Raw genomic sequence first — 24,124 nt, 5'->3', positions numbered from 1 at the left:
AGGACTTCAATATCAACTTGGGGTATGGGTGAGAATCCTTTGGGCTTACTATTTTCTTAGCTACTATAAATTAATAATTGGTCTAGTCCATTAAACCATGGACCCAATTCAATTAATTCATAAATTAATTTCTACTCCACTAAAAGAAATTAATTGCACTCCAATTAAATAGTAAATAACCTCTAAGTCAATGTTGCACTTTGACCCCTCATGCATAATTAGTTATCGGATAAATAAAGCCATCAATCCAACTACTTAATTAATATATTTATTTTAATACCTTTGATTATTTCCGACTTGATCACGATAAAACATTTGTTTGACAAAAATAATAATTTATTAAATAAATATATAGAAAGCATTTTGTCTAAAACATACGAAGGCCTTCGAATTTAATTTATGATTAACCATAATCAATACAAAATAAATACAAGTAGTACTGATGCAAATATTGAGAATATAACCTTCTAACTATTAATTACATAACTACCCAAAGTGCCGGTCTATGGATCCCGAAGTATCCGTCGAACAAATCAAAGTAATTATTAATTAATAAAATAGTCTATACTTCTTTCATGCTTAAGAGTCAAACGTCATAACAGTGATAGGGAGCAATTGCATACGACGGCTCTCGCAATATATCTCAGCCTATCATGGACTCGGTTCAAGTCTTAGTTAATTAAATGTCCATCCATAATTACCGACTATGAACAATTTATGATTACTATTTATATATTCATGTATCGATCGCCATCACATACATATATAAATATCTCTTGTAATCAAATGGACACTTTCAATTCCATAATGAATCGAAACATAATAAATTGAATTCACCAATTATATAAATCATAAATATTTCAGATATGTCAGGAACATATGTCACTATAATCCAAATAGGAATTTGCTATACCAGGGCATATAAATCCCAACAGATGCAATCTTCAATAGCTTGAACTCGACTAGGAATTTGAACAACACTCTAATTCACTCGTGTGTATGTAGTGTGCTCTTAGAAAAATCTCACAAACTTGACTTTATAAAAGTATGAATTTTGATGCAAAAAGCCATATCTACTAAAGTGAGAAAAATAAGTCTATATAGACTTTAGAAACCTTAAGGGTTCGTTTGGTTAGCCGGAAATTGATGTTGGAAAGTGAAAGGAAAAAAAAAGTGAAGTAAAGGAAAAGAAAATTATGTTTCTATCATGCATTTAGTTATCATGATTATTTTTTAAAGAATTTGTGGTAAAATGTTGTTTTGTTAATTTGGTTAGCAAGAAAGTGAAAAGAAAATAATTTATATACCAAAATTACCCTTATGAATTCAATACTAAGTAAAATACATCATGGAACAAGCATAATAAAAAATATAAATAATTATTTTATGAATAAAAATATGTGCGTGCATATATATATATGTAGTTCTAATTTAAAGAGTCAGAAAATTATAACTTAATTAGGAGTCCTGATTTAAAGAGTTATAAAGTTGTAATATAAGTAGGAGTTCTAATTTATCAAAAAGAAATCATTCCTTTTGTGAGTCTAAAAATGAGAGAAATAACTGATAAGGGTATAACTGGAAACTAACACATAAAGATACAACTTTCACGCGAAATTAAATTTTCGCGTGTTTTATAGAGGAAACATTTTGAGGAAAATCAACCAGTTGCGGGAATATTATTTTCCTGAAAACTTTCCTTTTCACGCTAACCAAACTATCAAATAATTTAAAAAATTTCGTTTATTTTCCTTTCTAGCTAGTTCACGGTAACCAAACTAACCCTAATTTTATTTGAAAAACAAGTCAATTTCATGAGTTATAAAGAAAAAGTCTATGCAAAATAGGAAGTTGAAATATAAAAGGAAACAAAGTTTCAAAACCTGCTAGAGGACTTGAACCGTTCACCTACCCCTTGAACCGGTTCAAGTTGGCTAGTGTGAATTTTGAAATCTAAGTTTTAATACTTAAACCGGTTCAAGTTGGCTATGCCTGAATTGGGGTTTAAACTTGGAAAAATTCAATATTTCAAGTTTTCAAAAACATGCAAGTGTCCTAAACTCCAAACTAAAGTTGTTCTTACCTTTTCGAAGTCTTTGAGCTATCGAACACGAACAACTTCATCAATTCCGCTTCCGATCTCAATCTTGAAAATTAAATTGAAAATTAGAACTTGATCGGACTTGCTTTGTCACTGAAATTTGCGAATACAAAATATATATCTCACACGATAATTCGAAAAGGACATTTCTGAGTCTTCTGACCTAGGCTATTCTATCTCAATTTTGGCAAAGTTTTCGCTTATTTAGTGAATTTTTAATCACGCCAAACTATTGGATTCTGATGCTCTGAACAAAAAAAGAGTGTTTGCAAGAATGGTTTTTGTGGTAAAAATGATTTGAGAATTAATGCTCATAAACCTTGAAAAAATTAGAAGTAGTTTCTTAAGTTTTGAAAAAAAGTGCATTGAAAGGTTATTTTTTTACGGCATCTTGGTAACACAAACAACCCAGGCCAGTGCATTGGGGACCTATGGTCAATTTTTTAATGATGTGACAAGAGCTAAGATAGTTTTTTTTCTTTTCAAAAATTTTGGAAATCACAAATTTGACAAAATATGGTATGTAGTTTTTAACAATTTTTCAAAAAAATAAAAAATAATGTAGCAACTTGGAAATATTTTTTCTGAGTTTTAAAGTCATATAAAAGTGATTTTTAAGAATGTATATTTTGATTTAAAAGACATAAAAACCCTTTTTAAAATGTGATTTTAAAAAATATGCAAACCGTCTGTCAATTTTCAGATTTTGTAGAATTTGGGCAGAATAACATAATTATTCTAATATTAAGCCTAGTGTATGTAATTGAAAAATGTATGATCCTAATCATTAATTAGTCCTAAAACATTTTGAAATTTCTATCAATTTCATTAAAATAGTTATGTTAACCAGTTGGACAGGCACAAAAACTAGTAGATTGGATAACCAAGGGATAAGGGTAATCAATAGTTTGCCCTTTCTTGCTGCAGAAGTCAAGGGAGTAAATTTCATATTTAAACGGTACTCCATCTGTCTTAATTTAAGTATCGTTTATGGGGAGTCTAATTTTTAAGTGAACATGTAGGATATACATTATTTGTTTGAAAAAGTACTAATTTGTCCCTTTAAATTTTGAATATTCTTAAAATTTTAAACTCAAAGGGAATATGAAATATATTATTTAAAAAAGGAAAGTGGGTTATTATTTTTGGGACAGACAAAAAAAGAAAACATGATACTTATTTTAGGATAGAGAGAGTAGTACTTACCGATATAAAAATTAATGTCCAGCGAATTCAAAAGGTACGACATTAATGGCTTACAAAAGCTTCCTTATATCTCCTGAATCTAGTACTAATCGTCGGAGTCCCTCTGCCAGTACTGAATCAACGTCATTCTTGATCGCTAAAGAAACTTGCATCAACGATACTAATTTGAATAAAGTTTCGGCAGAGTTTTCCTTTTTTTAGTGAATTTTGAAACATGCCAAACTAATTGATTGTGATGCTTTGAACAAGCATGAGTGATTGCAACAGTTATTTTGAGGCTAAAAATGATTTGAGAATGCTCATAAACTTTGGAAAAATATAAGAAATTCCACAAGTGTTGAAGAATTGCAGTAATTTTGATGCATTGAAATGTTTTTATACCAGATTTTGCTACAATACAAACCCATGACATAGTATTGGGACCTACGGCCTATGGAAACTTATATGTAGCTAAATTGCACAGTAATGTTGACCTAAACATGTTACTAGATGATTAATTAAAATTATTTGGTAATATGTGCACTCAAAAACATTGCCAAGATTCTTATTTTGGGGTAAAACTCCATGGATTTGAAAGAGTTAAAAAATGAATTTTTAAGAATCAAAAAGAACTACAAAAGTGCTGAAAATTATTTTTAAAAAATTAGTTTCGGCAGAGTTTTCATTTTTTTAGTGAATTTTAAAACACAGCCAAACTATTTTATTATTATTATTATTATTTTTTTTCAGGGCAAAAATTTAGATTAGAATTTAGATTAGATTTAACCCAACCGCTAAACTACAAAAGCGTTCGCCATGCCAAACTAATTGATTGTGATGCTTTGAACAAAAATGAGTGTTTGCAAGAATAATTTTGAGGCTAAAAACTATTTGAGAATGCTCATAAATCTTAGAAAGATATAAGGGATTTTTAAAGTGTTGAAGAAAGTGCATTAGTTTTGATGTATTAAAATGTTTTGGGTTAAAATCATAAAATTCCCTTTTATTATCAAAATTGTGCATAAAACCTCAATTGAAATTTTAAAAAACCAATGAACTAACAAAACGTATAAAGTTACCCCCAACCCCGTGATGAACCCATTAAATGGAATGTGAAATGTCAAATTTGACCTTACTATTTAATATTAAATTAAAAATCATAATTATTATTTTAAATTACAAAAATAATAATGGGGCGAGAAATGAGTCATTGATCTTGATTGAGATAATAACCCAACTAGCATTAAATAATATTATTATAGAAGGGCATTTTTGTAACTTTAAAATAATAATTATAGTTTTTAATTAGGTTAAGTGCAAAAAACACCTCTATTATAATAATAATAATAATAATAAAGTATATATAACTTATCTTTTGAGAAAATTGCCCCCTATTGAATAAACTTGTTAAAAAATAACTGTTATTGATGTCATTTTTAAAAAAAAATCCAAAAGTGCCCTTTTTGTGTAACAAGAATGCCCCTACCAATTTTGTATATATTTGAGCAGTGAATGAGTTTGTTTGAATATACTTGAAAACCTATCCATAAAAATCTCTCTCAAATATTTCTATGTTGCCCGTTTAGCAACCTATTACCAAGAAGACATCCTTTTTATTTTTTATTTTATTTTTATGATACTATCTTTCATTTGGTTTGTCAAGTGAGATTTTCGAATCTGTACATTATTTTTAATTTTTTTATAATATTATTTATTTCAATATAAACATAATCTTTCTTGCAAATATTTTTTTTCTAATTCTATAAATTCTATATATTTTCCTTCCATTCCTAGAATTCTCATTCTATAAGAAAATATAATATATCTCTCTGTTTCTTTTTTCTCTCTCTAAAATTTATCTGTGTCGTTGATAGTATCTCTCTTAAATTTTTTTTCTCTCTAAAACAGAGCACTCAGAATTAGCAAGCCTTAAGAAATTTCATAGTATCAACATAGAGCACAACCCGAAGACATTGGTTGACCCGCTCCAGAAAATTAGCCATCCAATTCCAATCTCTTCAAAAAGATCAAGGGAAAAAAAAAAAAAAAACCAGTTACAAATTTTTGATATAAATAGATAGAAATCATAAAATATAAAAAATATATAAAAAAAAATAATAAAAAAAGATTATATGAAAAATAGAGAAAATTAGATTTAAAAAATTACATCTTGTATTTAGAGGAAGCCACGTCAAAGCAATATTAGGAAGTTTGGATCAATTGTATGAGTATTTTCATTTATGTGGATTTGTTTATTTTTTATTTGAAAATTTTTACACTTAGTATATATATTCCTTCTTCAAATTTTAACTTTTTGTAACAATACAACATGCCATAACTTACTAGTTAATCAGTGTTGTCTCAAACTTTTATAAATAGTTGGGTTATTTATGGCAATGGAAGTGAATAAAAGTGTACATATAATTAATTAGCCCTAAAACATGCTGAAATTTCAAAGAATATCATTAAATTAAGGGTGCAAAAAATCTCCCTTGACTATTAACCAGTTGCGAAAATCCCTTACGAATATTTTTGGCAAAAAAACTTCCCTCCACTCCAAGGGGTGTTTTTAACTAATATCTGTTTAAGTAATTGTTTGAGTAAATTTTTCAGACGAAATTACCCCTTAAAAGATTATTCTTCATACAATTTTTTTTTTTTTTTCTTTTCTATTTTCTCTCTCTCTCTGTCAAGCAAGGTATGTGAAGCAGTAAAGAAAAATTCCCGAAAAAAAAAACAAAAAATAGAAAGTCAATAAAATCATATTATAAGCTATGTAAAATTAATAAAATAAAATTGAGAGAGAGAAAATCCACCATGACGTTGGAATAGAAGATGCAAAAATTAAACACCTCAAGAACTCTGCACTTGATCTTTAGTAGCCATTATAACAGTTAATTATTTTTAAAAGAATTAATAATTTGCTGCTTAGTCCAAATTCTTTCTTTTCCTTAATTAAATTATTCTATTGCAAGGTAAGTGGACTAAAATTGGCAATTAAAAAGCAACATAATTTCTTTTCTTTTTTTTCAAATCTAATTTTTGTAAAAAAAAAAAAAAAAAAAAAAAATCTTATTTCGAGAACACTAAATACCCCAAAATAACTTTTTGAGATGAAATTGTTGTAGTTGATGTACTCAAGTTAAAAACTTAAAAATATGAACGCTTTTAATGCGAAAGGACATCGTTGCCGTCAATTCAATTCATAAAAATCTAATTATAAAGGACATTTAAGTCATTTAGTTTGAGAAAAATGCATTTATCATCTCATCATATATATTGTTTTGATTCCACCACCTACTACTTGAAAATTATTTTGATTTCATCACCTGCTACTCGAAAATTGCATACCATGTGGACGAAGCATAGGGGGTAATTTCTATAAAGTTTACTCACTCTTATTATTAATATATATATATTAATTCTCATGATTAAGATGGTAAGAAACCAAAGGAAACATAAGACTTTTTACATGTAAATGATTTGTTCAATTACATGGATGATGGATAAAAAAAAAAAAAAAAAAAAGTAAATAAATAAAATAAGTCATAGATTAAGTGAATATAACTGAGTATTCATGGGGCTTCAACTATTTTTTACATGTGTTATATCATGTTGTCCAAGCAGTGTTGAAAGATAAATTTTCAACAATTAGGTTTCTCGATCTACTATTAGCTTTGTATTTGAAGAAAAATAATATGCTAAAGGGTAATTTCGTCCAAAAATTCCCTCAGATAACTACTTAAACGGATATTAATTAAAAACACCCCTTTGAGATAGTTGAGAGGGATTTTTTGCCATAAATATTTATAAGGGGGATTTTTCACAACTGAGTAATAGTAAAAGGGTTTTTTTTTTTTTTTGGCAATTCGCCCTTAAATTAAATAGTTGTTTTAATCTATAATTAAATCTTTGCCATTTGAACTAAGTTTTGGCAGAGATTTCCCTTTTTTGGTGAATTTTAAAACATGCCAACCTAATAGATTGTGATGCTTTAAACAAAAATAAGTGAGGCTAAAAATGATTTGAATGTCCATAAATTTTGACAAGATATAAGAAATGCTAAAAGTGTTGAAGAAAGTGCATTAATTTTTGATGCATTGAAATGTTTTATTACCACATTTTGGTATAATAATGTTGACCTAAACACATTCCTAATGATTGATTAAAATTATGGAGCAAGTACACTGTAAAACAGTAACACTGCCAAATTATTATTTTTGGGTAAAATTTCATGGATTTGAAAGAGCTACAAAACAAAATTTTCAGAATCAAAATCAACTATAAAAGTGCTGAAAAGTACTTATAAAAAATTAATTGATTGATTTTGTAAGAATTTTTAAAATAATATTTTTGAAAGTAAAAATGGCACTTTCAAAATTTTTGACAATATTTTGGTTTAACGCACGGGAAATATGAATGTGGGGAGAATATTTTTAAAATCTTTAATAAAGTTAATAAACCTAAAACGATTAGTTTCAATATGAAAAATGTGACAACACTAATGTTCCGTTTGTTAAGAGGGAAGGAAGGGGGTGGAGGGAAGCTAGGAAGGAAGAAACACATTTTCTTTGTTTAGTAAAGAAGAGATTAGGGGAGAAGATAAAAGAAGATGATGAGTCATTCTTCCTTCTTCACAAATTTTTCTTTCTCTAAAAAAGATAAGGCTATCATAAAAGTTTTTAAATTACAAATCTTTCCTTATAAGTAACACTCTCTCTTCTCTTCTTTTTAATCCAACTAAACAAAAAGATGGAATGAATTATCTTTTTTCTCTCCCTTTCGATTTAATTGAATATGCAAGACCGTCAATAATTAGTTGGGGGAGGGGGGAATCAAACCTAGGATCAATAGAGTGGGAAACACTTAAGCCTGACTATTTTTATTACTCGAACAACACCGCCACACCTTATATTAATTTTATTAAAATAGTTGTTTTAACCTATAATTAAGTCTATACTAATTTGAACAAAGTTTGGGCAGGGATTTTCTTTTTTTTAGTGAATTTTAAAACATGCCAAACTAATTATTTGTTATTCTTTGAACAAAAAAAGGAGTGTTTGCAAGAATGATTTTGAGGCTAAAAATGATTTGAGAATGCACATGAAAGATATAAGAAATTCCAAAACTATTGAAGAAAGTTCATTAATTTTGATGAGTTGAAATGTTTTATTACCACATTTTGGTACAATACCAATCCAGGCCAATGCATTGGGCACCTTCTGTCCATTGATGTGACCAGAACTTAAATGTAGCTAAAATGACATATTATTAATGTTCACCTAAACATGTAGAACATGATTACTAGTAATTAAAATTATGCAGTAATATGTGCACTATGTTAAATAGTAACACTGCCAAGATTCTTATTTTTAGGTAAAATTAATGGATTTGAAAGAGCTACAAAATGAAATTTTCAGAATCAAAATGAACTAAATAAAAGTGCTAAAAATTATTTTTAAAAAATAAATTGATCAATTTTGTAAGAATTTTGAAAATAAGATTTTTGGAAGCAAAAAGGGGCCTTCCCCAAGTTTTTTGCAATATTTTGGCTTAACATGCGAACATATGAAAGTGGTCTAAAATATTGGACCCAAGAAGGGCGCCTCCCCACTCCAATCAGGTAAGTGGCTGAGTATGGCAGCGAAGATATGGCCTCAAGTAATCATAAGCTCCTAATGAGAATCAAACATTAGACCTGGTGCTAAGAAGGTACCAAAGCCCAAATATCTTTACCACTAAGCCAACTCCGTAGGGTTAATGTGGACATTGTTGCCTTTTGTATTAAGCCCATTATTTAAAGATTTTTTTGGAGTGATGACAAAATGATTTTTATTTTTATTTTTATTTTTTAGATTATTTTGAAGTTCAAAAATTGCTGCAAATTTGATTAAAACAGTTGTTTTTGAAAATTTTGAAAATCACAATTTTCATATATTCACGTAATTTATAATAATTTTTCGGGAAAACTAAACAATTTGAAAAAATTATAACAAAGAAGCCAATAAAAGAAAATGAAAATGCAATTTATCAGGTATCGAAGGCATGTAAAAGTAATTTTTAAGAATGTATGTTTTGGTTTAAAATGCCATAGCAAGTTAGCAACCCTTTTTAGAATGTGATTTTGAAATACAACACTGTCAATTTTTTAGCTTTGTCAAAATTTCGACAGAATAACAACAGTATTCTAATAGTAATTTATTCAACCCAACCAGTTAGGGTAGAGAAGATGTGGGTATTTGGAAACTTTAATTTTATTAGTTCATGATATCAGCAAAATCATTTTGAATACTGTTGAATACTTACTCAAATTTAATTTATTCTATTCATGATATCAACAAAATCATTTTGAATACTTACTCAAATTTAATTTTTTTTCTTTAAATTTTCAACAATTATATGAGAAGCAAAAAAAATTAAATTTTTTTTTTTTTTTTTTTCTATTAATCACAAATAATATGAATGTGGTCTAAATATCACTGTTTTTTGGGGCATGGAATTCTATGCTTGCCAAATATAGCCTGAGCGGAGTAAGTTGGGGTATCTGAGGTTTCGCCACGATTAATTTTCAAGGACCCAAGAAGGGCACCTCCCCATTCTGATTAGGTAAGTCTGCTGAATATGGCAGCGGAGATATGGCCCCAAATAAGCACCAAAGCCCAATTATTTTTATCGCTAAGCCAACTCTTTGGGGTTAATGCTGCCATTGTTGCATTTTGTGTTAAGCCCATTATTTAAAGATCTTTTTGGAATGATGACGGCATGATTTTTTATTTTTTATTTTTGTTTTTTTGGAGTGATGCCAACTAGAGGGGTTACAACATGGATTATTTTGTCATCCGCTCATCTAATTCAAAAGTTAAAATTATTAAGTGGAACTAACATCTAACTCATGTATATTTATTTTATTTTTCAGATCTAAAATAATACACCTTTAACATGTAAAGATATTTTTGGAGTGATGGCAACATGATTTTATTTATTTATTTTTTTGTTTGGAAGTGATATCAATTAGAGGGGCACAACATTGATTATTTTGCCATTCAACTCGAAAATTAACACTATGAAGTGAAATTAACGTCCAACTTACGTGTACTCATTTTATTATTCAGATCCGAAATGATACGCGTCTGACAAGTACCAATTAAGGCAGATGGGGCTAACTGGTGGTTTGAGTCCAATTGACCAACTTGTCCCAGACTCCCAGTCCATTGAATAAAGAGAGGAATAGGGCCGTAACTGTCAGATTCCGGCGAATTTGACTTGTATTATAAAGAGGTGGCGCTTGACAAGCTGATCATCTTTGAATTCTCTCTCCCATTTTTTGGAAAATTCTCCAACTGACACCTCAGCAGGTAGTACCTAGCTACATATCTCTCTCTCTCTCACACACACACACACACTCCCACACATATTATAATACTATATAATACCCATAAACTTCCTTCAACCATCGACTCAACCCTCCACTACTTGTCTAAACTCTCTCTTCAACCCTTTTGAGAATATTTTCACACCTCCACCAACCCCAAAACCTCTCTTTTTTTGTACTTAATTCTCACTTTAAAACTCTCTCAATTTCATCCATCATTCAAGAACCAGCTCTCAACCAATTAAGTAAGTAATCTTTTTTTTTTGTGATGAATTAATGTGTTTATATATATATGTTGTAATTGGTGTAAATTATGGATAATTATTGAGATAGATAAAGGAAATGGAGGGAGACCAGAAGGCGGTGGTAGGTGGGTGGCGGCGAGCGAGCGGGAGCATGAGTAGGAGGAGTTGGAACGTAGCGGATGCGTTTGGGAGTGGAAACCAGGGCAGCAGACGTAGTCATGGTGATGAAGATGAAGAAGCTCTGACGTGGGCAGCAATAGAGAAGTTGCCCACATATGATCGGTTAAGAACGAGTGTGATCAAATCTTTTATAGACAATAACACTAGTAATAAGGTGGAGCATAAGGAGGTTGATGTTAGGAAGCTTGACATCAATGATAGACAGCAGTTCATTGATAGGTTTTTCAGGGTTGCTGAAGAAGATAATGAGAAGTTCTTGAACAAGTTTAGAAATCGAATTGACAAGTAAGTAGTCTTCTTTTTTTTTCTTTTTTCTTTTTTCTTTTTTGTTTTTTCTTTTTTTATTTATTTATATACCCCTTCGTCACACAATAATTGTTCATATATATACCTTGAAAGGCTATATACTTCGCAAATGAATTTGTCTTTCCACTCATTATTTACACGTACAACCTGCTTGAATCCATAACCAAGTCAAGAATCCAATACCGCTAAAACACTATTTATTTATTTAAATTTGTACAAACAAGCAAGCCAAAAAGAGTACGGAATGGCTACTGCTTGGAGCACAAAACAAGTAGTTGATCCAAAAGAAGTCACAAAATCATTACAATCCCCACTATTCCAGAATTCGTCTTTGGTGCAGACTTAATTTGTTATTATTATTATTATTATTATCTTTTTTGGCTAATTTCATACAAATTTTTTATACTTTTCTTTAAAAAAAAATTTATTTTTCAAATTTTCAACTAAATTAATGCCATAACAATAAAATTGTCATTAAAAACTGTAGTTTAGTGATACTTTTTTACATTAGAAAAAACAAAATTATCAAAAATATATGTATCCTAATTTATATCTTCACAAAGTAGTTGTGTGAATTTTTTTTTTTTTTTTTTTTTTTTTTTTTTTTTTTTTGTCAGAGGTAAAATAAAAAAAAATTGTTAAACCAAACTTTTTTATTACAGGATGATGTGTTTTCTTGAGCTTTATTTAATATAGGCAAGTACAAATTGGTAGATTTGTTGAACAAATTCTACATTATTATAATTAATGTCTCTGATGAACATATTCTAAATTATATTGTCTCTTGTTATCGTTATCGTTAAAAACAAATACTAACAAACAGCTGACCTCGAATATTTTGAAGCACCTGTTTTACTCTATGGGAATCAAAATTGACAATCTGTACATCTAGAAAAATAAAATAGTTGTAATATTCTACTCAAATTACTTGATCAATTCATTAATTGTCCACCTCAAAACACCTAAATGTCATCTCGTTTACTAATCATTAATTTTTTTTCTTCAAACCCAAGTTGAATCCGTTCCGGAAAAATAAATAAAAAATTCATAATGACTTAGACTTAGTCGTGTCATTACACATCACGCTTGATAGACGATTACTGAATTTAATCCGTTTAAAAAGTATTGAATCGATAATAATATACCTTATTACACTGGACGAGTGGAGCCCCACCATCTTTGTGAGACTTGATTTGTCGGTTAAAGTTTTGAATTTTTTATAATTAATTTATTTTTGTTGTGATTGCAGGGTTGGGATCAACCTTCCAACAGTAGAAGTTCGGTTTGACCACTTGACCATTGAAGCCGACTGCTATATCGGCAATAGAGCTCTTCCAACTCTAACAAATGCTGCCCGAAATATTGGTGAGTCGGCTATCGGTATGCTGGGGATCACATTGGCCGAAAGAACAAAGCTTACAATTCTAAAAGATGCCTCTGGAATTATAAAACCATCAAGGTAAATTCATTACTTTGTTAGCCAATTGCTACACTCCTTCAAACAACTATATATTCTCTCTCTCTCCATATATATATATATATATATATATATAGAGGATATATATAGAGATATGGTGAGTACGTTTAATTAATTATAGTGTTGACATTATGTAACTATCAATTATTTATGTTACAGAATGACCCTTCTGTTAGGTCCACCGTCATCTGGAAAAACAACTCTTTTGTTAGCGCTGGCTGGGAAGTTGGACCCAAGCTTAAAGGTTGATTATTACTCTTATAATACGTCAAATATATCTATATATATATATATATATATCAATAATTAATATCCAATATTATTATATGGTGATTATATATATATATATATATATATTGGGAATGTGGAACAGGTTAGAGGAGATGTAACTTACAATGGGTATAGGTTCAACGAATTTGTACCACTGAGGACATCAGCATACATTAGCCAAAATGATGTTCATGTAGGAGAAATGACTGTGAAAGAAACCCTAGATTTCTCCGCACGCTGCCAAGGGGTCGGCTCTCGATATGGTACTTAATTAATTTTATTAATGTCGACAATGTAACACCTTTACATATGATCCATTATTTTTGTTTACTAATAAATGAATTATGTAGAACTCCTAACTGAACTTGCAAGGAGGGAGAAAGCTGCCGGAATTTTTCCTGACGCGGAGGTAGACCTTTTCATGAAGGTATGTAAATGCAAATTTATGTAACATGTCGAGTGAAAGTACGGATTCGGATGAGAATTAGATGAACACATTCTTCTTTTCTCACGTATAAGATTGTTTTTTTATTTTTTATTTTTTATTTTTTTTTATTTTAAGTCCGTAATTCATACATTATACTACTTTTGTATTTTCAGGCAACTGCAATGAAAGGGGTTGAGAGCAGTCTTATTACTGACTACACACTCAAGGTACGTTGTGGGACATCAACTCTCTAACGTAGCGTCTTTTTGGGTGATTAATTTCTATACTAACTTTAGATTCATAATATGTTTTATATTTTTTAATTTCCGAGATTGGTTGAAATTAAATGGGACCCAAATAGTTCCTTTATGACTTTTTGGCAAATTAGGTGTTGACAAGTCACCACCAACCCCACTCCCGAAACACTTCTGATTTGATTTTATATTCTTGAGTCAACATTTTCAACTTACCTAGATTGGGGCTTCTTGGTCTGTATTTTTTTTTTTTTTTGTTTTTGCTTTGGTTGGTGAACAACTGTTTATTCGGAATAAATTTACAAATTCACCCTCAAATTAACTTTTTAATTTTCCAAAATAGAACTGTGGTAACTAGGCATTGTACTAATTAAACACCCACCAAAAAATAAAAATAAATAAGTGTGCTAATTAAAATCCCAATGATTTTGTTTTATAGATATTAGGACTTGATATTTGTCGCGACACCATTGTCGGAGATGAAATGCAACGAGGAATATCAGGAGGACAAAAGAAACGTGTAACAACAGGTAATTCTTCTTCTCTCTTTTTATTTTTTATTTTTTTTATTTTGTAATTTTTAACAAATAAATTATTTCTTATTTTGTTGTATCGGAACCTAGTATAATTTTAGTAAATCTATCATTTCAATTTTTAAAATCAAAGTAGAGCATCTAAAGATCAAATGTGGAACCCTACTAGGGTTTTGTCGTCATTCTCTAAAAGGGAAGGGTGCAAAGCTTGGTAGCAAACTTTGATTTGAAAAGTAAAGCTTCAATGCATCTATTTTGACCAAATCCTAAAGTTGAACTACCAACCCCCTTAGCCTAGTGGAAGGTGATTGATAAGGGGAAATTATTGCTTTGGTTTTGGATCATCGGACTCGGTCAATTATTATTTGATATGTATAAATTTATTACAAATATATAAGTTTTATTCGGTCTAAACAAAGCTTACACTTTTATAATTAAATAATTAAAATTTATATATTTTAAACATATTTTGTTTAGGTGTCAACTAATAATCGACTGAGTCATCTGAGATTGAGATTGAGTGTTTACTAGTATTAAGGTCGGGTTCGATTTTTATTAAAAACTTACGACAATTTGGAGCCATAACTCCGCTGCCATACTCAGCGACTTACTTCACTCGGGGTGGGGAGAAACCCTTCCTAGACCCTCGGAGATTAATCAGGGCGAAGTTTCGGATACTCTGAGTTATCACAAACAAAAAAAAAAAAAAAACTTAATAATCAAATTAGGACGTGAGAATCAAATAATAATTTCTCCACTGATAAGATTCATCATGGGGCCGACATAAAAGATAATAAAATCGAATTTTGGCGACATTCCAAATCAGTCACCCAAAATGTCTTAGAAGATTCAAAATTGTCACATTAAACAATTTCCAATGACCTAATGCACTTTGTCTACATGCATAACCAACCACACACTGCACACAAGACACATACACGATTGTGTGTAGATCCAACTTGTGACATAGTCATATATATACCCCACATCCTACCTGTTGGTGGTTCATCAATCTTATCTCATTGAATAATAACATACATGGCACGATTTGGATCAATATTGAAGGGTCTATAAATAATGGATTAATTTATAGACCCTATGTTAATACACTATGTTCATGAGATTAATTTAATTTTGAATTGCTTGCACTTCATAGTTGTGACTGTGCAAGATCGGTCTTTACATTTTGTATTATTAATTCAAAGATCAACGTGGTCCGAGATGGGACTAAAATATATTGATTTAATACAGGCGAGATGATAGTGGGGCCCACAAAAACCCTATTTATGGATGAGATATCAACGGGTCTAGACAGCTCCACAACATACCAGATAGTGAAGTGTTTGCAGCAGATTGTGCACCTCACTGAGGCCACCATCTTGATGTCCCTACTCCAACCGGCTCCAGAGACGTTCGATCTCTTTGATGATATCATACTCTTATCAGAAGGCCAGATTGTCTACCAGGGCCCACGAGACCACATAGTCGAGTTCTTTGAGACATGTGGATTCAAGTGTCCAGAACGAAAAGGGACCGCTGATTTCTTACAAGAGGTAAAATCTCATGGTTGGAGTCATTTTAATACAATAGCTAGTGCAACATAATCTCCTATATCAAAAAATAATAATAATAAATAAAATAAATAAAAAAATCGTATTCCACTAAATTCTATTTCCAATTTAAAAGTTCCATTTTCCAGAGCTAACAACCTAACAAAAAAACAAAACAAACAAATAAATAAATAAAATAAAATAACATAAAAAACCCTGTTTAAAAAGACGAGTACTGGTCCGGATGGATTCTTGGGCCCAAGCTTGCCAAAGTTGCAACGGGCCTGATCCAGGCCCGTTTAAAAGATAATGAACATGTATAAATTGTAAAATCTTAAATAGTAGTACTACATAAATGGGACAATATAGGTATTAGCAAAAGGAACTACATTGGGTCTATCTTAACCTGTAAGCGTAGAGAGTGTCCAAGAGAAAAAGGTACAAAGCAATATTGTGATCCAATTAGTAGGGCAATTTCGGCCCAACCCAATTGGCAGTGTCAAAAATAATGTGTGAAATTTGTTACAGGTTACCTCAAGGAAGGACCAAGAGCAGTACTGGGCAGACAGAAACAAACCATACAAATACATATCAGTCACTGAGTTTGCCCAACGATTCAAACGGTTCCACGTCGGCCTGCGGCTCGAGAACGAGCTCTCGGTGCCCTACGACAAGACCCGGAGTCACAAAGCCGCTCTCGTCTTCAAAAACTACTTGGTCTCAAAGAAGGAGCTCCTTAAGGCCTCATTTGACAAGGAATGGCTACTAATCAAGAGAAACTCATTTGTATATATATTCAAGACTGTGCAGATCATCATCGTGGCCCTCATCACGTCCACGGTGTTTCTGAGGACTGAAATGCACACAAGGAATGAAGCGGATGGCGCGCTTTATATCGGTGCACTCTTGTTCTCCATGATCATCAACATGTTCAATGGCTTTGCTGAACTCTCACTCACCATGCAGAGACTTCCAGTGTTTTATAAGCACCGAGATCTTCGCTTCCACCCAGCCTGGACTTTCACCCTCCCAACATTCCTTCTCCGAATACCAATCTCTGTGTTTGAGTCCATTGTTTGGATGATCCTGACCTATTACACCATTGGATTTGCACCTGAAGCTAGCAGGTAACCTAACATGAACTTGAACTTAGATAAACTGAAACACTTTTTCATTGAGACTAACAATGGAATTGAATGAGGCCGAAATGTGTATAACCTGAACTTAGATTTCTATAGCAAAGACAAGTTATAAGTGTTACGAAAATGGATTGCCAAAGAAACCAAAATGATACAGATTAGGCATAAAAGCCATCAATAACGACGACTCTGAAAAAGGTAGCCTAGTGTCATTGCATTGGACACAGTATTTTCTTATTTAGCCTACCTGGTAGTGCTGAGAAAAATGTGAATCTAACATTCTCCTTCTTCCATTTTCAGGTTCTTCAAGCAACTACTGGTGATATTTTTGATTCAACAAATGGCTGCTGGGTTATTTAGGCTCATTGCTGGAGTCTGTAGGACGATGATCATTGCCAACACCGGTGGAACTCTCGTTCTCCTATTTGTGTTCATGCTTGGTGGTTTCATCATGCCTAAAGGTTAGTTCGAGTCCAAAGATAATTAATTGAAAATGTGGTGAATGAAAAATAAATAAATAAACAAACAGATGATAAGAAGTTGCCAACATAGCAAGCTTTATGTGATTCAACAGTATGCCTTCATTAATTGATGAAATGAGCAAAACTAAAAAATCTTGAAACTGAATGTTTTACATTCAATATGTTGGGGAATATAAATAATAAAATTACACTCTTTCAATGGTTTAAGTTTTTAGCGTAGTTGGTGGTTAGCATGGATCAAAGCCAAAATGTCTCGAATTCAAAGCTCATAGTCACCCTGATAATTAAAATTGGTATACATGTTGAACCAAAAGAAGGCCACACGTGAAGGGCCCCTGTACAGCTTAAGCTTTTAGAGTATATGTTTATTTGTGTAACTGAAAACATGACCCCTCTCACAACAGTTCTCATTACCTCTAAAAGTTGTTTTATTTCAGTAAGAGATCTGTTTTTATTAGATTAAATTTACTTATAGAAAGTTGCTTCGTTTGTGACAGGTGAAATTCCTAAATGGTGGGCGTGGGGTTATTGGATTTCGCCTATGGCCTACGGTTTCAATGCCTTGACCGTTAATGAGATGTTTGCTCCAAGGTGGATGAACAAATTGGTATGCAACTTATACTACTTCTCCACACTTCACAATTAAGCAAATTAATTTATAAAGTAGAAGGGTAATTACTAATTAGACATTTGTTTCATACATTAAAACGAGTTCCTAAGAAAATTTGATTGCCTTGCAGGCTTCAGACAATGCTACTAGGTTAGGCGTGGCAGTGCTAAATAGCTTTGATGTCTCCCCAGACAGAAGTTGGTTTTGGATTGGTGCTGCAGCTATTCTGGGATTTGCAGTTCTATTCAACATTCTGTTTACCCTTGCTCTCATGTACTTAGATGGTAAGTTATAACATTCTATTCGGGGTGGACTATGAAATTTTCTCTTCAAATCCTTTTCTTTTCTTTTCTATTTATTTATTTATTTATTTTTTATAAAAAAAATCTTTTTCAAATATAATAGCTCCTGGAAAGCCACAAGCTATAATATCCAAAGAAGCGGCAATGAATATGGAAGATGACCAAGAAGAAACTAAGGAAGCACCAAGACTCAGACCAACCAGGTCGAAGAGAGATTCACTACCCCGATCCTTATCTGCTGCTGATGGAAACAATACAAGTAAGAAACATGATCTAACAGCTCAATACTTCAGAATCAATAATTAATATGGCAATGCCATAGTTTCTCACATGGGATTCAAATTTAATTTCAGGAGAAATGATAATACGACGAATGAGCAGTCGAGGGAATGCCAATGGGCTTAGTAGAAATGAAGATTCAAGTCTTGAGGCTGCAAGAGGTGTTGCTCCAAAGAGAGGAATGGTTCTTCCGTTCACTCCTCTCGCTATGTCCTTTGACAGCGTGAATTACTTTGTGGATATGCCCGCTGTAAGAATCTCATTCCTCTTTCACTCTTTGTCATCCTAAAACTGTGATGAACAATCATGTAGTTTATTAGTGTTACTATAGAACATGGTGGCTTTTGAATCAAGTTTTAGAAAAGGTGGCCAATTAAAAAAACTGCGTTAACGATGAACTTTATTGATATCAACAGGAAATGAAGGAACAAGGAGTAACAGAGGACAAGCTCCAATTGCTTAGGGAAGTAACTGGTGCCTTTAGGCCTGGAGTCCTGACTGCACTAATGGGAGTTAGTGGAGCTGGAAAGACAACCTTAATGGATGTTTTAGCAGGAAGAAAGACAGGCGGTTACATTGAAGGTGATATAAGAATTTCTGGTTTCCCCAAGAATCAAGAGACCTTCGCGAGAATTTCAGGTTATTGTGAACAAAATGATATCCACTCACCCCAAGTCACCGTTCGAGAATCATTGATCTACTCAGCTTTCCTTCGGCTGCCTAAAGAAGTCAACAAGGAAGAAAAGATGGTAAAAACTTATGGTTACTTAACATTCTTATTTTTTCCTAAATATATGGAGCTCAATCTTAAGAACTAAAACAATTTTTAATTTTTTTTTTTTCTTTTTGTTCTCTCTTCAGGTTTTTGTAGATGAAGTGATGGAGCTAGTTGAGCTAGACAATCTCAAGGATGCTATTGTTGGGCTTCCAGGAGTTACAGGTTTATCAACAGAACAGAGAAAGAGATTGACAATAGCAGTAGAACTTGTTGCTAATCCTTCAATCATATTCATGGATGAACCAACTTCCGGACTTGATGCAAGAGCAGCAGCCATTGTTATGAGGACGGTGAGAAACACAGTAGACACAGGAAGAACTGTTGTTTGCACAATTCATCAGCCTAGCATTGATATCTTTGAAGCATTTGACGAGGTAATATATATAGAAATGTCTGTCTATATCCTATCTGTCTATCTCTCTCTCTCTCTTCCTCTGATTCATATATCATATTGTGCATCAGTTGCTATTAATGAAAAGAGGAGGACAAGTGATATACGCAGGACAATTGGGCCGGAATTCTCACAAAATTATTGAATATTTTGAGGTATTAAATTTTCTAAACCTTTTTCACTCATAAGAAGAACCAACCACAAGTCATCAAATCTCAAAGTTCATACTTATTTCAGGCGATTCCCGGGGTCCCAAAAATTAAAGAAAAATACAATCCTGCAACATGGATGCTAGAAGCAAGTTCGGTTGCAGCAGAAGCTCGGCTTGATATTGATTTTGCTGAACAGTACCGATCATCAGCACTGCACCAGTAAGTGAAATTTAATTTTCAAAAATAGTGAATGCTTACAGGGTGTTAAAGATTTATGGGTTTTGAGCTGACATATGTGGCTACGAGCAGACGAAACAAGGCTCTAGTGAAGGAGCTAAGCGCACCTCCACCAGGGGCAAAAGATGTATACTTCCATACAAAGTATTCTCAGTCAACATGGGGACAATTCAAATCTTGCCTATGGAAGCAGTGGTGGACTTATTGGAGAAGTCCGGACTATAATCTTGTTAGATATTTCTTCACCTTGGCTACAGCTCTCGTGGTTGGCACAATTTTCTGGCAGATTGGCACTAAAAGGTCTGTGCCTGCCTATTCTAGCTTTTATATAATTCTAACTCTTATCTTTCAATCCATTTCTAATATTTGAATCAAAAGGCAAGTTAAAATTCCTTATTTCAATTTTCTGTGGTTTAGGGAGAACGCATCTGATCTGTCCATGATTATCGGGGCCATGTATGCTGCTGTCCTGTTCGTTGGAATTAACAATTGCGCAACAGTGCAGCCAATAGTAGCCATCGAAAGAACAGTATTTTATCGAGAAAGAGCTGCTGGGATGTACTCTGCATTACCATATTCCATGGCACAGGTGAGGGACGTGTTTATTTAAATGATATGGATCATTATATGCTTGTTCATCATCTATAACATACGGCAACAACTTTTTACAGTCTTATTAACAATTTTTTTGGTTATTTAAAATGTAGGTTTTCACTGAAATACCATATGTGTTCATTCAGACCACGTCTTATAGCCTTATAGTGTATGCCATGGTGAGCTTTGAATGGACAGCACATAAATTCTTCTGGTTCTTCTTTGTCAACTTCTTCTCCTTTCTCTACTTCACATACTATGGAATGATGACTGTTTCCATCACACCGAACCACCAAATAGCAGCCATCTTTGCAGCCGCTTTCTATTCACTCTTCAATCTTTTCTCCGGTTTCTTCATCCCTAAACCGGTAAGTCTATTTCATTTTCAGGCTTTTGATTAAGGCTTTCAATAAACTTGTATTTTAACAAGATGCTGATTTTTACTCTTTCTTGAAAATTCAGAAAATTCCCAAGTGGTGGATATGGTATTACTGGATTTGCCCGGTGGCATGGACTGTTTATGGATTGATTGTGTCACAGTATGGAGATGTAGAGGATACCCTAAAAGTGCCAGGGATGGAGACCGACCCAACCGTTAAATGGTATGTGGAAAACCATTTCGGATATGACCCGAATTTCATGGGGCCAATTGCTGCAGTTTTGTGTGCTTTCACAGTCTTCTTTGCATTCATCTATACCTACTGCATTAAAACTCTCAACTTCCAGATGAGGTAGAAGAAATCTTATAGTGAAATTGACTCTTGTAAATATATATCTATATATATATGAATCCATCCAAGATTTAGGAATGGAGACAAATTGTAGTATATATATGGACTAGTATTTAGGATTAAAACTGTACTTTTGGGTTAAACAAGGTGGATGTTCACCACCAACCAGATCTTGGAGATGTATTCACGAGTTTTGAGGTTGTAAATGTAAGCTCCATTGGTCCTTATTAATACAAAGTTTTAATTTGTTAGTTGTGATTTCGTATATTCTCTTCCGTTTTTTGTTTTTCTGAATTTTTATTTGTTTTTTCCTGGATCATATATATCAATATCATACGATAAGAATGTAATAACAATATAATAACAATTTATGGTTTATCATTAGCAGCAGAAGATTTTAAAATTTTGAGATGAAGAAGAATCAAGAAAGAAAACAAAGTTCCAGAAGACTTCAAAGAACTAATAAACAAGCGATACCAAAGTATGAAAAATGTAGATAACTTGACATAATTACATGCTATTTAACATGAATACAAAATGAAAGATTGCCAGTAGTTGAACACAGAAGAGCATTTTCATCACAAACAAAAATTCAAAACTGTAAGAGCATTTTCAACACGAACAAAAATTCAAAACTGTAAAGGAACTACGTAGTCTCACATTACCATTAAAGTTCTAGGAGATGCAGAGGAGTTAATATTAAAGTTCTTGTTTTATGTGTGTGGCTAGCTCTATATCAGAAGCCAACATGCAAATAAAATCACATTAACATAATTTTTCTTTATATATTGTCAGATTAGCCGTTGCCTCAAAAGCTTTAAACAATTAAGAACAGTTCCAACAATTTATATCAAGCTCTAACACTTTTCATCCTACATACCAAGCTCTGATTACCATATTAGATTAACAAATATGTTAACCTGCTAAAGAATAATCCCAAATATTTTGTGTGTATACATATATATCATAAATGATCTCTTGCTTAACAAGAAATTTTATCCACAACAACCGTGAATACATTATTATATATATTTTTTTGGCTGATGAGCAAGACATTATATTTATATGTATGAATCTATGTACGCCAAACCCTTACACACATCAACACACACGTTAATCTCAATAAATACTTCAAGCATGCCCCAAAATCAGTATAAATACTTCAAGCATGCCCCAAAATCAGTAATGGAATTTATTTAATCATAAAAAAATCACCAAATAAGAATGAGTTTTAGGGCATTACCAAAACCTGTTGTGTACCTCCTCTATTGAGCGAGACTTGAGAGTTAATGTGAAGATCTGCCTAAGGCCCTAAGTTCAATATATTTATATCAGTTGCAGGCTTCCAGCTAAAGCCCTTTGACTTCTCTTGTCTTCACAGAACGAATCGCTATGGGCCCACATTAAAATGGGCCGATTACGTTAATGTGCATGGCAGCCAAGGCTTATGTTATGGGGTCGTGATAGATGGGCCGAAGATTTTGGCCGTTTGACAGAATACACTGGCAGTCAAGTAAGCAACTTTTTTTTTTGTTTTGGTTTCTTCTGTGAAGGGGATTCTGAAATCCCTCTTTTTCCCTCTCCTCTCTCTTTCTACTGATCTGTGTTTTATATTCATTTGGTCTGTATTTTCATCTCCTTCTTCGTTGACCTCTCAAAGAAGTACATTTAACGATATCTCAAAACTTGTTGTAGATACCTGATTCTCGTCGGTTGAATAGTCAAAGAAAAGAGGTCTGGGAATATATCACTAAGCAATGTGAGGAATGCAGAAAGGTGAAAGAAGGGAGAGAAAACCAGTCCAATCAGAGAATTGGAGCAATGGTAGGGAAGAAGCTGCCGTTAGTTCCTGCCTTCCTTTTTCGTCATTACCTTCTTTTTATAGGCCTAGGTCATCCAGGTGGTACATTGTTGGGCCTCCATGTTGAGAATGGGTCAGGGTCATTCCCTTCTTGGGTCATGTTGCCCTAATCCCTACATTTTTGGATCTACTGCCAAGTGTACCTTTCCTGGTGAATAATCAAAAAATGGCAGGCTGTAAAGGCAATTGTACTATTCCAGCTGTCTTTTGTTCTTATCCTTAGACTGGGTCTTGCCTTAGTGGGCAAGACATTACTAATTTTCCATCCTCCATTCCAAAATCCCTTCTGCGTCCCAATGTCGCTTGAAGAGCCCTACCATAACTCTTCGTTGCTTGGATCGAGGTTCGACGCCCACCGATTGATGGTTCACGGCAGTGTCAGATTGAGGTTCAAGGCCCGTCGATCGACAGATTGTAAAAAAAGGTCAGATTGAGGTTCTAGGCCCGTCGATCGACATATTGTGAAAGGGTCAGATCGAGGTTCAAGGTCCGTCGATCGACAGATTGTGAAAGGGTCAGATCGAGGTTTAAGGCCCGTCGATCGACAGATTGTGAAAGGGTCAGATCGAGGTTCAAGGCTTGTCGATTGACAACTTGTGACTTAGATCAAGATTCAAGGTCCGTTGATCGATGATTTGTGATTGACAGATCGAGGTTTAAGGCCAATT

The 24,124-nt window shown here is 32.7% G+C and overlaps 1 protein-coding gene across 1 annotated transcript; it reads left to right on the top strand.

Annotated features, from left to right (window-relative positions):
* The first annotated feature begins 10,732 nt into the window (after positions 1 to 10,732).
* Positions 10,733 to 21,846, top strand: LOC132283053 (ABC transporter G family member 29-like). Its single transcript, XM_059784932.1, has 23 exons — positions 10,733 to 10,903; positions 10,992 to 11,368; positions 12,639 to 12,848; positions 13,026 to 13,110; positions 13,240 to 13,399; positions 13,487 to 13,563; positions 13,737 to 13,790; positions 14,257 to 14,347; positions 15,602 to 15,903; positions 16,429 to 17,027; positions 17,340 to 17,500; positions 18,019 to 18,128; positions 18,262 to 18,415; positions 18,537 to 18,692; positions 18,787 to 18,962; positions 19,129 to 19,461; positions 19,574 to 19,864; positions 19,953 to 20,036; positions 20,119 to 20,252; positions 20,343 to 20,570; positions 20,688 to 20,859; positions 20,978 to 21,232; positions 21,327 to 21,846. The coding sequence occupies exons 2-23, from the start codon at positions 11,001 to 11,003 to the stop codon at positions 21,597 to 21,599; spliced, it is 4,473 nt and encodes a 1,490-aa protein (XP_059640915.1). The 5' UTR covers positions 10,733 to 10,903; positions 10,992 to 11,000; the 3' UTR covers positions 21,600 to 21,846.
* The last annotated feature ends 2,278 nt before the right edge of the window (positions 21,847 to 24,124 follow it).

This window comes from Cornus florida, unplaced genomic scaffold (genome assembly GCF_030987335.1).
Source record: "Cornus florida cultivar Cherokee Brave unplaced genomic scaffold, ASM3098733v1 CherokeeBrave_3.0.0_Hap2_Chr11, whole genome shotgun sequence".
Taxonomy (NCBI): domain Eukaryota; kingdom Viridiplantae; phylum Streptophyta; class Magnoliopsida; order Cornales; family Cornaceae; genus Cornus; species Cornus florida.
This window is presented reverse-complemented; position numbering and strand designations above follow the sequence as displayed.